The sequence below is a fragment of the Perca flavescens genome, chromosome 2, assembly GCF_004354835.1.
Source record: "Perca flavescens isolate YP-PL-M2 chromosome 2, PFLA_1.0, whole genome shotgun sequence".
NCBI classification, from domain to species: Eukaryota; Metazoa; Chordata; class Actinopteri; order Perciformes; family Percidae; genus Perca; species Perca flavescens.
Window position 1 is genome coordinate 28,205,098 of NC_041332.1, and position 12,613 is coordinate 28,217,710.

The 12,613-nt window shown below is 39.5% G+C and overlaps 2 protein-coding genes across 4 annotated transcripts; one reads left to right on the forward strand and one right to left on the reverse strand.

The window, feature by feature from the left end:
- Window positions 1-227: 227 nt before the first annotated feature.
- elmod2 (ELMO/CED-12 domain containing 2) lies at window positions 228-9,030 on the forward strand. 3 transcript variants are annotated; one of them, XM_028567230.1, is made up of 9 exons: window positions 228-368; window positions 5,733-5,880; window positions 5,977-6,005; window positions 6,321-6,418; window positions 6,558-6,687; window positions 7,021-7,154; window positions 7,493-7,561; window positions 7,720-7,853; window positions 8,227-9,030. In XM_028567230.1, the coding sequence occupies exons 2-9, from the start codon at window positions 5,736-5,738 to the stop codon at window positions 8,376-8,378; spliced, it is 891 nt and encodes a 296-aa protein (XP_028423031.1). In that variant the 5' UTR covers window positions 228-368; window positions 5,733-5,735; the 3' UTR covers window positions 8,379-9,030. The 3 variants fall into 3 exon arrangements, with proteins under 3 accessions (XP_028423031.1, XP_028423022.1, XP_028423015.1); XM_028567221.1 differs by lacking the exon at window positions 228-368 and adding an exon at window positions 391-875; XM_028567214.1 differs by lacking the exon at window positions 228-368 and adding an exon at window positions 2,978-3,077.
- Window positions 9,031-9,483: 453 nt separating this feature from the next.
- On the reverse strand, window positions 9,484-12,269 carry ucp1 (uncoupling protein 1). Its single transcript, XM_028602118.1, has 6 exons — window positions 12,144-12,269; window positions 11,467-11,665; window positions 10,432-10,629; window positions 10,234-10,335; window positions 9,739-9,919; window positions 9,484-9,598 (listed from the first exon to the last, which is right to left on the reverse strand). Exons 1-6 carry the CDS (start codon window positions 12,267-12,269, stop codon window positions 9,484-9,486), a joined length of 921 nt encoding a protein of 306 aa, XP_028457919.1.
- Window positions 12,270-12,613: the final 344 nt, after the last annotated feature.

Consider the following 12,613-nt stretch of genomic DNA (forward strand, 5'->3'; position numbering starts at 1 on the left):
CGCTTAACTGACTGAAAGGCTGGCGTGTGCTGTATTCACAGACGTCATGTAAAATAGTCTCATGAAAAAAATCCAACCCAAGTTTCTCGGAGTGTGTCCGCTATTTTTACGAGAAACTGCTAAACATACGCGCCCCAAAAGTTTACAATAATGGAAATGTAATGGTTGAATGTATATGTGCATGCCATTCAAAAATCTTCACTTTCCTAGGTGCGTGTTACGACATGCACGTCAGCGACTGTGTCTGGTCAGAACCTGAACGCATCAGCGCTAGACTGTTGTCAAGACAAACGTTGCTAACCTTAACTTACCACACAGCTGAGTGAAGATACGTTCATATCTTTGTCTCTGTAAACTTGGACAGTAGGGTAAGATTAACTTCATCTTCTTGCTCGTCGTAAATAATATTATGTACACCGATGCTTCGGACGCAACCTAATTTAGGTGATTTTAGCTAACGTTGGCTAACAGTTCGGCGAATACAATGACAACCTGTTGTCTGATCCATCTGATCCGAACCTGTCATCTAGCTAGTTACCTTAGTTAGTTTATTAAAAACTGAGATAACTAGCTACCAGTTTGCTAACGTCAGGGTAGACTGCTTGCTAAAGCGCTACTAAACTCGCCGAATATTTGTAGCTTTACCTTAACTGAATGGTAACTTTTGTCTGAAGTTAACGTTAGCTGCATTACCGCTAATGCTATCTAACGCTAGCACAATGCCATTGTTTAAATGTTCGCCAGTCTTCTCCCGTTACGTCAGCTAGCCGTTTCTTTCACATTAATATGATCTGGTCTTATACATGGGTTTCTCGCCAACGTCATCACTCATCTTGAAGGTGGTCTATGTCCGGGGTTGGTTAAACAAAGGCTGGGTGAGCATTGGGAGTCTTATCTTCAGATTTACACAGATGGATCTCAAGATCCACAAACTGGGAAGTCTGGCTTTGCTTTTTATATTCCTCAACTAGGAATTGTACAGCTCAAACGACTGTCTGAGGGGGTATCGGGTTATACAACAGAGCTAATAGCTATAATTTGGGCACTACAGTGGGTGGAGGAAGTGCGGCCAAGGAGAGCAGTCATATGTTCAGATTCGGCTTAAGTTTTAAAAACTCTGATAGGAAGCAAATGGGGAGCCAGGCCAGACCTGGTTATGGAAGTGATGGCTCTATTGTATAAGATCGAGAAGGCTGGAGGATTGGTGGGATTTCTGTGGGTGCCTGCTCATGTTGGGGTAGAGGGGAATGAGACAGCAGATAAGGCAGCTAAAATGGCACTGAAAAGAGAAATTGAGTTAATCGTATGTGTTGGGATATCTGAGTGCCGGTCTGTCATTAAGAAAAACTTCAAAAAGAGGAAGTGGGAAAAGGAAAAGAGGGGCCGTCATTATTTTTCAATTCAAGATAAGGTACCGGCAGAGCAAGGTTATTTGGGTAAAGGCAGAAGACACTCCGTCATAATGACAAGGCTTAGACTCGGCCATTGTGGTCTTGCATGGGATCTGGCAAAGATGGGTAAACATGAAGATGGATTGTGTGGAACCTGCAAACAAAAACAAACTGTGCAACATGTACTTTTGGACTGTCTTCGGTACAAAGATGAAAGAGGACAGTTGTCCACTGCGCTATGTCACATGGGAATTCAGCACATGACATTGAGAGACTTATTAAATCCCCCTGAATATAAATGTGAGATAGTGGAAGCCGTCATGGATTACATCTCTGCGACAGGACTACTCCATTGAAGCTGACAATACTTTTGACTGGTGCATAAAATGTCCTGTGGGTGGCAGCAATATGCCACGAGGCATCTAGTCTGCCGGAAAGCCAACAGAAGAAGAAGAAGAAGAACGTCATCACTGCTTGCGCACGCAACCGGGGGGCAGAAAGCATAGACAGTATGTAATGGACCAATAGACCCCGTTGCTCTGGACGGAGACCAGTGAAGGCTATTAGAAGCACTTTTCCGCTGATGGCCAGCTTTACTGCGCAGCCTCCAACTGAGAGAATGTGACGTGAGCAACGTGTCTGAAAGTTGTAAGTCTTCTGGTAGCTGTGCCGAGAAAAATCTCAATCATTCCCAATCTTACAGATACGGAGACTGTAGGTGTATGTAAGGAGATAACATGGGCACAGGCTAATTATTGATCACTAACATGCTAGTTAACATTAGTAATTAAACCTAAACATCTCATGTAAGTCGAAACTGCCTGCGAGCTTCTCCTGTACTATACGGTAATTCCTCCACTATGCGACAGTAAGTCACTTGGTTATGACACAATCGTTAGCTTATTTTTACAAAAACGTCTGCTACGGAGCCATAACGTGAGGTACAAGGTAATGAAGCCTTTTATATATTGTTGTGTTTCTTTGGAACTAAACAACGGACAAATAGAGTCTTTAAACGCTTCAGATGTAAAGTTATTCGCAGTCAAGTGACATAAAAAAAAAATGGCGGTCAGCGGAATGCTAACAGGAGGTGATGGCCAGTTAGCAACAAAATGGCGCCATGATGGCTCGAGTTCTGAAACGAAGCTTACCCCCTTGGCAGAAAGAAGACGTGTTTTGTGCGTAAGTGAAATGCCAAGGAGTTGTTGCATTGTTAATTGTACAAACAGAGCCAGTGATGGGTGCCTGATGTTTAACACACCTAGGGGGAAGCATGCTTTTGCCAAAAACCGGCGGAGGTTATGGCTTCAAGCCATAAGAGGGGCAGATTGGGGTCATATGCAAGAGTCAGGCTCCCATTGTATCAATCAGAAAAGTTGCAGCTTGTTGTTGTTCAGCTCAGTGATATCTACCTGTCAGGGCTGTGGTACTCGAGTCCGGACCATAGACCGTTAAAGATCCGGACTCAAGACAAGTTTAGACAGCTAGTGAGGTATATTGTCATCTTATTGTATCCGCATATTCTATATGATTTGTATTTAAGCTTTGGGTAACAAAGAAACCCAGATGAACTTTACTTTCAGAAGAGACCTCTCTGGAAAACAGCGTCCGTTCGCGGGCAGCCAGCGTCCGTCCGCGGGCAGGCAGCCTGCAGCCAGCGTCCGTTCGCGGGCAGGCAGCCGACAGGTTAGTTCGTCCAGACTTTCCCGATTGCCACTCTGGCTCTGCCTTAACAACCGTCAGTTGTTGTCTGTCGTTCCCCAGAGACCAGGGCTCATTTCCCGGGAGTCATGTTTGCTTTCCCCGTTCTTCTTTTCCTAAACCCAACCCCGTTCTTTTTTCCTTTTTACAATTCAAATATCATTATTCATTATAATCTTTATATTTATAATTCAAATATCATTATTTATTATAATCTATATAATATATATTATATTATAAAGGTGTTGCATTGACGTTTGAGAATGTGCTACCTGATGTCCGCCACCAGATGGCGCGCCCACGGAGTCAAACGTTTAGCTCCGCCCACATTTGGCCCAAGCCCGATCGGCGTACTGCAGTCAGGTGCAATTGTCGCTCTCCGAGCTCTGCAGGGCTTGCCAATTGATGCTGATTTCTTCGATGTAAATAAACCTTTATAATCAAGAGACAGTGTCGGCGTATTCCTTTCCACACAGCAACGCACCATCGATACTAATTAAACAACACTAGCTAAAGCTACGCCGATGTTTTGCTAACGTTAGCGCAACAGCGTTAGCCTAGCCTACTAGGTACATATTACGACTACCTTGGGAGTTTACTATATCTGCGTCCACGTTGCCAACATAAGGCCTGTGGCGTTAGTGCTCCTTTTGTACATAACTTTATTGAATGAAATATTAAGCTTCGCTCCTCTGAGATGGGTGGGTTTTTGTTACTTTACATACAAAGCTAACTGGCTATAGTTAGACAGTGGCAGTAGAGCTTCGGCGAGCTAACCAAGACAATGTTGTCGCCCTCTCGCCCACAATTAACCTCTGCTGCTAAAAACAATCAAACTGCAGTGAAGTTTTGAAACAAACATTTTGTACATTTTCCCAGAAATCATGGCCATTATTTTAAGGCATAAACCAACCATAAGGGTTCGTAACGAGACCTCTCCAGCTCACAAAAAATGATTAAATTGTAATCTGTCAAAAACGTTAGCTTTGTAAGACCATAACGTATGTGTTATATAAATGACATGACGAAATTCAAAGTGTAAATATATGCAATGTATGTCAAAAGTCTAGCCGCGATGTTTCCCCATTGAAATGAATGGCAAACAGAGCTATAGCTAGCATCTGATAACGAGACCTCTCCAGCTCACAAAAAATGATTAAATTTTAATCGGTCAAAAACGTTAGCTTTGTAAGAGCATAGAGTATGTGTTATATAAATGCCATGTCGAAATGAAGTGATTAAGACCATGTGCACTGAGGCAAAAATGCGTTTGCATTATTGGACCAGCTCACCAATCTGGCTTTCTGCCCCTGGTATGCGCACGCACCCTGTAATGTTTGTAAACAGGAAACCCGTCTATTGTAGTTTATATATTGGTATTTTAAAGGTGGCGTACCGTCAGCTGATCCTCTCACATGGAACAATGAATTAGCTAATTTGAAAAGCAGAATATTGTCAATATTGCCATTATGACATAGACACTAACAGTTAGCTAGTGTTTCAGTCCCTTTCATAATAATGGCATTGTGGTAAGTATCGTTAGGCAGTAGTGGAAAGTAAGAAGCTACATGTACATTTACTCAAATACAGTTTGGGGTAGATGTACTTTACCTGAGTAACGTTATTTACTTTGTGTACTCTTGCCTGATATCAGACAGATTCGTCAACTCACTGGAGAGGGCAGATTCAAAGGTCAAAGACGTCTTGACCAGGCAACTTCTACTCCACTACATTTTAAAGAATTAAATCGTTGTTATTAGTTACTTTGCAGATTCATATTTGTCATACAAAACATATTGTTAAGTGTGAGGCCTTGTTATAGAGCAAAATGCCCATCTGTACAAAAAGTAGATCACATTTAGCTAGAGCTGTAACAATTAGTCAATTAATCGATTAGTTAAGTTACACAGTTTATTGGCAACTGGCTAATATGATAATAATAATAATAATAATAATGATGAATAATTGTTTAGGTAATTATTTAAGTTCACATGCCAAATATTCCATGGTTTTGTTGTGTTTGTTTTGCCTTTACCTTGTCACTCGCATTACTGTAAGTATTTTTGGGTGTTGGACTGTAGTTTGGATAAAACAAGACATCTGATGACTTGGGCCTTTAAGAAATATATATATATATATTTTTTTTTTTTACTGTTTTCTGATGTAGACCAAATGCTTTTAATTTATAAAAAAATCAGCAGATTATTAGATAATGGAAATAATTGGTAGTTGCAGCCCTAATAAAATCAGCTCCAGCTTGACCAGCTACAACATAAAAAAAAAGCCTACTTGCATTTTGAAATTTGAGTACCGGTACTTAAAAAAATGTGATGGTATAACTTTTACTTGAGTATTGTACACAGTGGTGGTGGTAGCACTTGTACTAAGTACTTCCTCCACCCATGCCAGTTTAACTCTTCATTTGCTCAAATCACATGTTTATACTGCCAAGTAGTTTGCTGATTGAAAGTCTGCCAGGACATTTCTTGCACCTTAGAATAAAAATCGAAGGGTGTCAATTACCCCTGACGCAGGACAGACAATCCATCACTGATGGCGAGCTGTGTGGAAATTGTCTGCTGTCTGAATTTGATTTTTTTGCTTGAATTCCCATTGGTCTTTTCTCTGTCCATGTTATAGAAGATGCTGGGGTATATCTGGCAGTATGTCTACACGTCCTTCCTGAGATACTGGCTGAAGTGGTTCATCAGACAGGCAACAGGGACATGTGAGCTGCAGAGAATATGCTCCAACTATAAGCCTGGGGCAACAAGGACAACAAAAGCAGGTGAATTAAATCCTCTCAAATCTGGTGTGACTTTTTTTCCTGCTTATTTTATTTTTTTTTACATTATATCAATCTACCTTTTTTTTCCTGTTGTAGAATATTCTCTCCGGTCATCAAAGAACAAGGTAAGAAAATGTTAACGGTCAGTTTTTTTCAAATTAAATATCTTTTTTTGTTAAGATATCAGTTTGGGCTCTGGGAATTTGACAATTTAATGAACATTTTTCATTGTTTGCATTTTATTGACTAAATGACGAATCCACTCCCCTTATAAAAAGAACCAGATAAGTTAATTTATAATGGAAGTAGTTATTAGTTGTAGATGCACAAAGGGGATTTCCCCTCACAAAATACTGTCCCAGTTTTTTTCTCTGGTCACTCGCTGTATCATTACTTCTCTGTGTCTAGCCCCTCCTTTCCTGTGCTTTCCGTCTCTGTAGGTTTTAAGAGAAGCTTTGGGAACCAACAAGGGTAAATTAGAGCAATGTGTGGATCAAATTATGAAAGAGAAGAACGTCAAACCCCAGAAAGATCCACTGTAAGGTTACTTCTTATGTTATTTTGAGGTTGCTTGTCACCAGCAATGATTTCATTTCCAAATCATATTATGTGTAGTGTAAGGGTAATTTTTGAATCAATGTATTAACTATTTGTTTAATCTCTCTCTACCGGTTTAGGTTCAAGGAGAGCCTACACATCTGTCTGTTACAGATAACTGGAAACAGCAGCCTGTATATATCTGTGGAAGACTTGAGAAAGGAAGTCTTCAACTCTGAGAACCAAGAACACGAGGCCATGCTGTTAAAGGTGTGTGTTCCTGCTTCTGGATCCAGTTGTTCATATGTTTTAGCCACATGGTTACTTATCCGCACAACAAATAAGTATATGTCCAAAGCGTACGTATCTCTGAATCAGTCTTTGTGGATTTTTGTTATTTGATTGACAGAAACATACTTTTTAAATAATTCAATAACATTACAGATGCAGTTGAGACCTTAGAAGGAGAAACCACTTTTTTTTCTTCAATTTTTAATTGAGTTAGACGGCACAATAAAATGGCATGATTTAGGTTCAGTATAGAAAGTATTGATTGGCAATGGCAATTAAATTGTGTAACCCCAGAAGTATTTGTTCTCTCAGCTGTGGGACCTGTTGATGCCAACAGTCAAACTGGAGTCGAGGATAACCAAACAGTGGGGAGACATTGGATTCCAAGGAGATGACCCCAAGACTGACTTCAGAGGAATGGGCATGCTGGGCCTAATCAACCTCGTGTGAGTCCTCGATGAATAACAACGAGACATTAATGGACGTTAAAACTTGAAGTAGAAATATGTATCCAAATACAGTACATATTCACATCACCATCTATATATTCTATTTGCCATATTTAGCAGCATTCGCAGCCTTGTTGGATCCATGTCAGTACTTCCTTTAAGTCCTAAGAACAGACTCTGATTTGTAAAATCGAGTTTGCCTTTAGATTGTTTTTGCCAGGGAGTACGAGATTACTGGTGAACATTATCTGATTTGTAGATTAAACCAGCAAGTACAAGCAAGGTATAGGACTGTTTCACGGTAAACAATTAATATATTCAAATGTTTCTGTTAGTTTTTTCAGTGAAAACTACACAGAGGAGGCCCGCCAGGTGTTGTCTCATGCAAACCATCCTAAACTAGGGTAAGAGACATTCATACATGTCCAGTATTAGCATCCTAATATGTGTCAGTATTGTGTCAAAAGTTTTATCTTCCTAAAAATCATTCACTTTCCTTTTCATTGTGTACAGTCACTTTTGGTGTGCACTTTATGCTAATTTTGTATTCCTCATATTTCAGATATTCATATGCGATCGTTGGGATCAACTTGACAGAGATGGCATACAGCCTACTGAAGAGTGGTGCTTTGAAACCCCATTTCTACAATACAGTACTGGGCACACCTGAGCTCCGGCATTTTCATCAGCTATACTGTGAGTACAGAAGTCAAACAATTGTGTGGCCGGGTTCGCTCAGGGGGTAGAGCAGGCGCACATATACTTAAGAGGTTTATGCCTTGACGCAGAGGTCCAGGGTTCGAGTCCGACCTGTGACAATTTCTTGCATGTCTTCCCTCTCTCTCTCCCCCTTTCTCACCTAGCTGTCCTGTCAATTAAAGGCAGAAAAGCCCCAAAAAATAATCTTTAAAAAAACAATGTTATGAGTGAGTGTGTTCTATTCTTCAACATCTGATTCTTTCCATCTGCTAGAAAAAAACTAAACTAAACTTTGTAGTAGAAAGTATAAACATTTTTTTATTTTTTTATTACATATAATTCACTAAAATGTGTGTATCTTCTCTTCTAGGTTATCTGGCGTATGAATTTGATAGATTCTGGGTGGCAGAAGAGCCGGAAAGCATCATGCAGTTCAATCAGTACAGAGAAAAATTCCATAACATAGTGAAGACACACCTACAGGACCCCGATGTAACGCTGACTGTCCGTTCTAAAAACTAATATTAATCAGAAACATTCCCTCACCCCTCCGTGGCCCCTGAAGTTGTTTGATCTGGTAAGCTGGTCGTTGCTCAAAAATTTGAAATAATAAATCCTCCTATATTTGGTTTCGTGATTCTTTAGTCACACTCTGTTCATCTGGTTTCAGTGGGAGTTAAGGTTTTTTTTAAATGGAGCACAAATCTGACACCATATACCTCAAAAATGACCATTCCAGTGTTTAATTAACCTTTGTAAAGGGGAAATGAGAGCTGCTGCAGAGGACTATAGAGATAATGGGTGTGTTGCAGTTCAAAGACAGTTATTGAAAAATGGTGATTAACTGCCATATTTGTAGCTGTCTTGTTTGTATTTATGTAACCAAGACTTGTGTGTTCTCACTTCTCCTGCTCAGGACTTGATTTTTATGTCCAAAGACAATAGCTAAATTTGTGCATGGTTTAATGTGTCCCTGTTGATGCCATCTGTATTCTGTAATATAGGTGACGTGGAACTCAACATGATTATTTGCCTCCATTCTCATAACTTTGTATGTCTGAAGACTGCCTTTTTAGTACTGGTTGTTTTTATGCTGTGGATTGCTTTTGAGGAAGGTATGTAATGATTAACACATCTGACTAAAAGTTAATAAATACACATTTTAATGTTTAAACGTGTTTCTTGTGGTGGACATGATAGCACATGTTAATGAGCAAGCACAGTCTGTAAAACAAGTCAAATATATTTAGAGTTCACATACTGTAAACATGTTTGACATTTAATGGGCACCAGTATTATTTAAAGGTGCACTGTCATTTATACAACCTTAACTGTATTAAAGGCCAATTTAGATTTAAAGTGCAAGACTCAGCTTCCCAAAGGAGGGTAACAACAACCTAGTGTTTGCACCATTCGCTCCCATGAAATTTTGAATGGGTTCATTATGAAAAATTATAAATATAAAGATAGAACTGCATTTCATTGTACATCAATTCAACAAAGGATTGTCTTCTTTTGTCACCACAAGACAAAAAGAATAAAACTAAAATGTGAATTGATATTTCTTCAGCGATGTTCCAACCCAGTGGTGGTTCAGATGTTTCAGCCAAATTTTGAAATGGGAATCTCAATTTCTGTCCTCAATTTTCTTCTTTGTGACCATCATGGCTCTCTTGATTTGTTCGAATGAGACAAACATCACAACATTCCACGATCCCAACCTCAGAAATGAGGGAACAAATCTACAGGAAACAAAGAAAATGAAAAGCTAAAGTAGGGCCACAAATGCAGCATTACTTAAAACATTTTTTGTCGAAAATGACCTCACATGCAAAATTTCCTAAACAAGAGTGTGTGCAGGGGTCAGAGAGGAGGAGCTCACCCTTTGTAGAAAGCTGTCGGCCCCTCTTTAGTCATCATGGTCCAGGCACAGTTGATAGCACTCTTGTACTGGCCCGGTGGTGAGTTCATGTATCTAGTTTTCACTACATCTACTGGGGAAGCGATCACCGTGGTGACAAAGCCGGCACCAAAGGCAGATACAAAGTGGCAAGGCAGATTGTCTGTGGAGAAAAGATGATTGTGAACAAAACAACTAAAGGGTATGAATAAGAGTCTGTGCTGAGCAGTATAGAAACTCCTGTCAGCAGATCAAATGTTTTATTAACTACTGTATTAACAGCACTGTGAGGGGAAAATACACCATGTTCTGTATCAGCACATGTGCTGTTATCAGCTGTTATCAGCTGTGGTGGAGTTGAAGGGGTGAGAGGGCGTGTGAATTTCTAACCCAATCAGCTGTCTGTCTGTGTGTGCTTGCGTGTGTGCGTGCGTGTGACTGTAACCCAGGCATTCACGCATGAGCTCTCTCACTCACCTGACATCAGGTTGTGTCTAAGGATGGCCTCTTTGATCAGGTCGTATGTAACCAGCTCTGTGCAGTTGACGAGCGCATTTCTTGTGATATTGGGTAGTGTGCCTGAAGAAGCCAGACAATAATAATAATAATAATAATAATAACGTATACAGGTTTATAAAGAGTAACTTATTTTAAAGCATGCTTCCTAAACGGCACCTTTCCAGAGTCCACGTATGCCCTCATTCTGGAAGATGTGTTTGTAGGCTTGCATTGTGCCAGTGTACCGACGAGCCACACCATCCAGGTTCATCTGAGCTTGGAATCGAACCTTGACCACATCAGTGGGTTGTGCGAAAGACACCGCCATAGCGCCAGTAGTGCAGCCAGCCAGAATACGTACCAGTACACCAGGCTCTGGAAACGAATAGACAGAAACAACCCGTGGTGTCAATTAATATATATATATATATATTTATTTATTTATGGCATGCCGTTTAGGAAATTATTATATATACATGTAAAGTTTTAATATATTGAATGAAAGTCTGAATATATTGAATGAATGTCTGAATATATTGAATGAAAGTCATTCAATATATTCAGACTTTCATTCAATATATTCAGAATAAGATTCATTCAATAAATTCAAACTACACATATATATAATAATTTCCTAAACGGCATGCCATAAATAAATAAATATATATATATTTATGTGTTATATACATTTGTGTGTTCTCAATTAAAACATCAATCGGTGTCACTGCCCTCAGATCTTATTACACCAAATATTTACTTAATATTACATGTTGTGTACTCTAGTCACTTGTAACTCTAGGTATTGTAATTGTATCCCAACATTAATATTCTACTGCTGTTACTTAATACAGTATATTGTACATACAGAATCTGTTGCACGCTGCATAAGTGATCCCTCCATTGTTGCTTTTCCTCAGGTTTCTCACTCCCCCCATGATTTTTTTTTAAAGGATTTTTACTCTTAGAAAATCGTTTTTCCTTATCTAAATTTAGGGTGTAAGGATAAAAGATATGTACATGTTGTACAGATTGTAAAAAGCCCTCTGGGACAAATTAGTTATTTTTGGGCTTGATTAATAAAACTGACGAGTTGATATTTATCTTTCATGTAAAGATTTGGGTTTATGACAGTGGGACATAGAAGTATAGGAAATTATTTAGAAATATATTATTAAAAGAAATCCTGCATGTACTTCAAAGGTAACCACTTACTGTCTTTGCCACCAGTGTAGAAATTTTTGACATTGTCGTAGAGGCCAATTCTGATGGAGGCGAAGCACACTTGCCTCTGCAGCCCCGCTACCAGCCCGTTGTACAGAGACCTGGGCCCCTCTGTGCGGATCATGGTGCTGATTGTCCCAAACACCCCTCTGTAGCGGATGCCTTCCACTCCCTTCATCTCTCCCTGAATCTGGGGTCACAGATTGTACACAAGGCTAAAACCAGTCTTACGGAACAAAAGTAGAAAACCTTTACACTAAATGCTGCAGAGTGTTGCTACAAGTGCTAATGAGTGCAATTGACTTTTGGGAAAATGAGGTGGACAAAGTCTAAAGTCAAGCTGCTCAGTCAGTCGTAGCAAACATTACACTGTGTTCAAATTTAGTATACAGCAACGTTAGTAGCTAAGGAGCGTGCATTTCTCTAATTTCTTATTTTTATTTATGTTTTCTGCTGTATGAAGGATGTTTTATTCTATTATCTTTCCTGACTCTTGTCATGTGAAGCACAGTGGTCAACTTCTGTTGTGTTTACTTGTGCTATACAAATAAATGAAATGAAATGAAATGATCACAATATAATATCAGGTGCATTGCATCAAATGTTTAAGAAAACATGTTATATGGTACATAGATGTTCTTTCTTTGTCAGTATCACTGAACAAATACCTGTAGTCTGACTTTGGCTGTGTCCAGAGGAAATGTGAAAAGGTCAGCTACACAGGCTGCAGCCCCAGCACTCGCCATCTTCACCCCCAGTGGAGGGGGAACATCTGAGGGTTTAAGTCCCACCATGTTTCCTAATTCTGGGGTTACAGGTATGCACAAACACACAGAGACACACAATCAGAGCCAATCACAACGAGAAAACCACCATATAAACATTAACCTCAATAATACTAATCATTCATCTTTACAATTGAAAGGTTAGTGATTTTTTTATGAGCCAACAATTAAAGTGTAGATTGATGATAAAAACATAAAACAAATTTACGCTGTTTCTCTCAAAATCCTCAGTAGTTTGTTACCAGGCAGGATTTGATTGGCCAGATTATAATCCATAAAGGGCGCCACTCTGCAGAAAGGAAAGCTGCATCTTTGGCTCTGTATTTATATATGATCTGGCTGTCTTTTTATGA

Excerpts from the sequence above, each read along its gene's own strand:
- ucp1 (XM_028602118.1), bottom strand. The coding sequence starts at position 12,269 with ATGGTGGGACTTAAACCCTCAGATGTTCCCCCTCCACTGGGGGTGAAG. Across the intron at positions 11,666-12,143 it reads CAGCCAAAGTCAGACTACAG|ATTCAGGGAGAGATGAAGGG; the intron begins GTATTTGTTCAG and ends CTGTGACCCCAG. Across the intron at positions 10,630-11,466 it reads CTACACTGGTGGCAAAGACA|AGCCTGGTGTACTGGTACGT; the intron begins GTAAGTGGTTAC and ends ATTCGTTTCCAG.
- elmod2 (XM_028567221.1), top strand. The coding sequence starts at position 804 with ATGGGTTTCTCGCCAACGTCATCACTCATCTTGAAGGTGGTCTATGTC. Across the intron at positions 5,881-5,976 it reads AACAAGGACAACAAAAGCAG|AATATTCTCTCCGGTCATCA; the intron begins GTGAATTAAATC and ends TTCCTGTTGTAG. Across the intron at positions 7,155-7,492 it reads CTGGGCCTAATCAACCTCGT|TTTTTTCAGTGAAAACTACA; the intron begins GTGAGTCCTCGA and ends TGTTTCTGTTAG.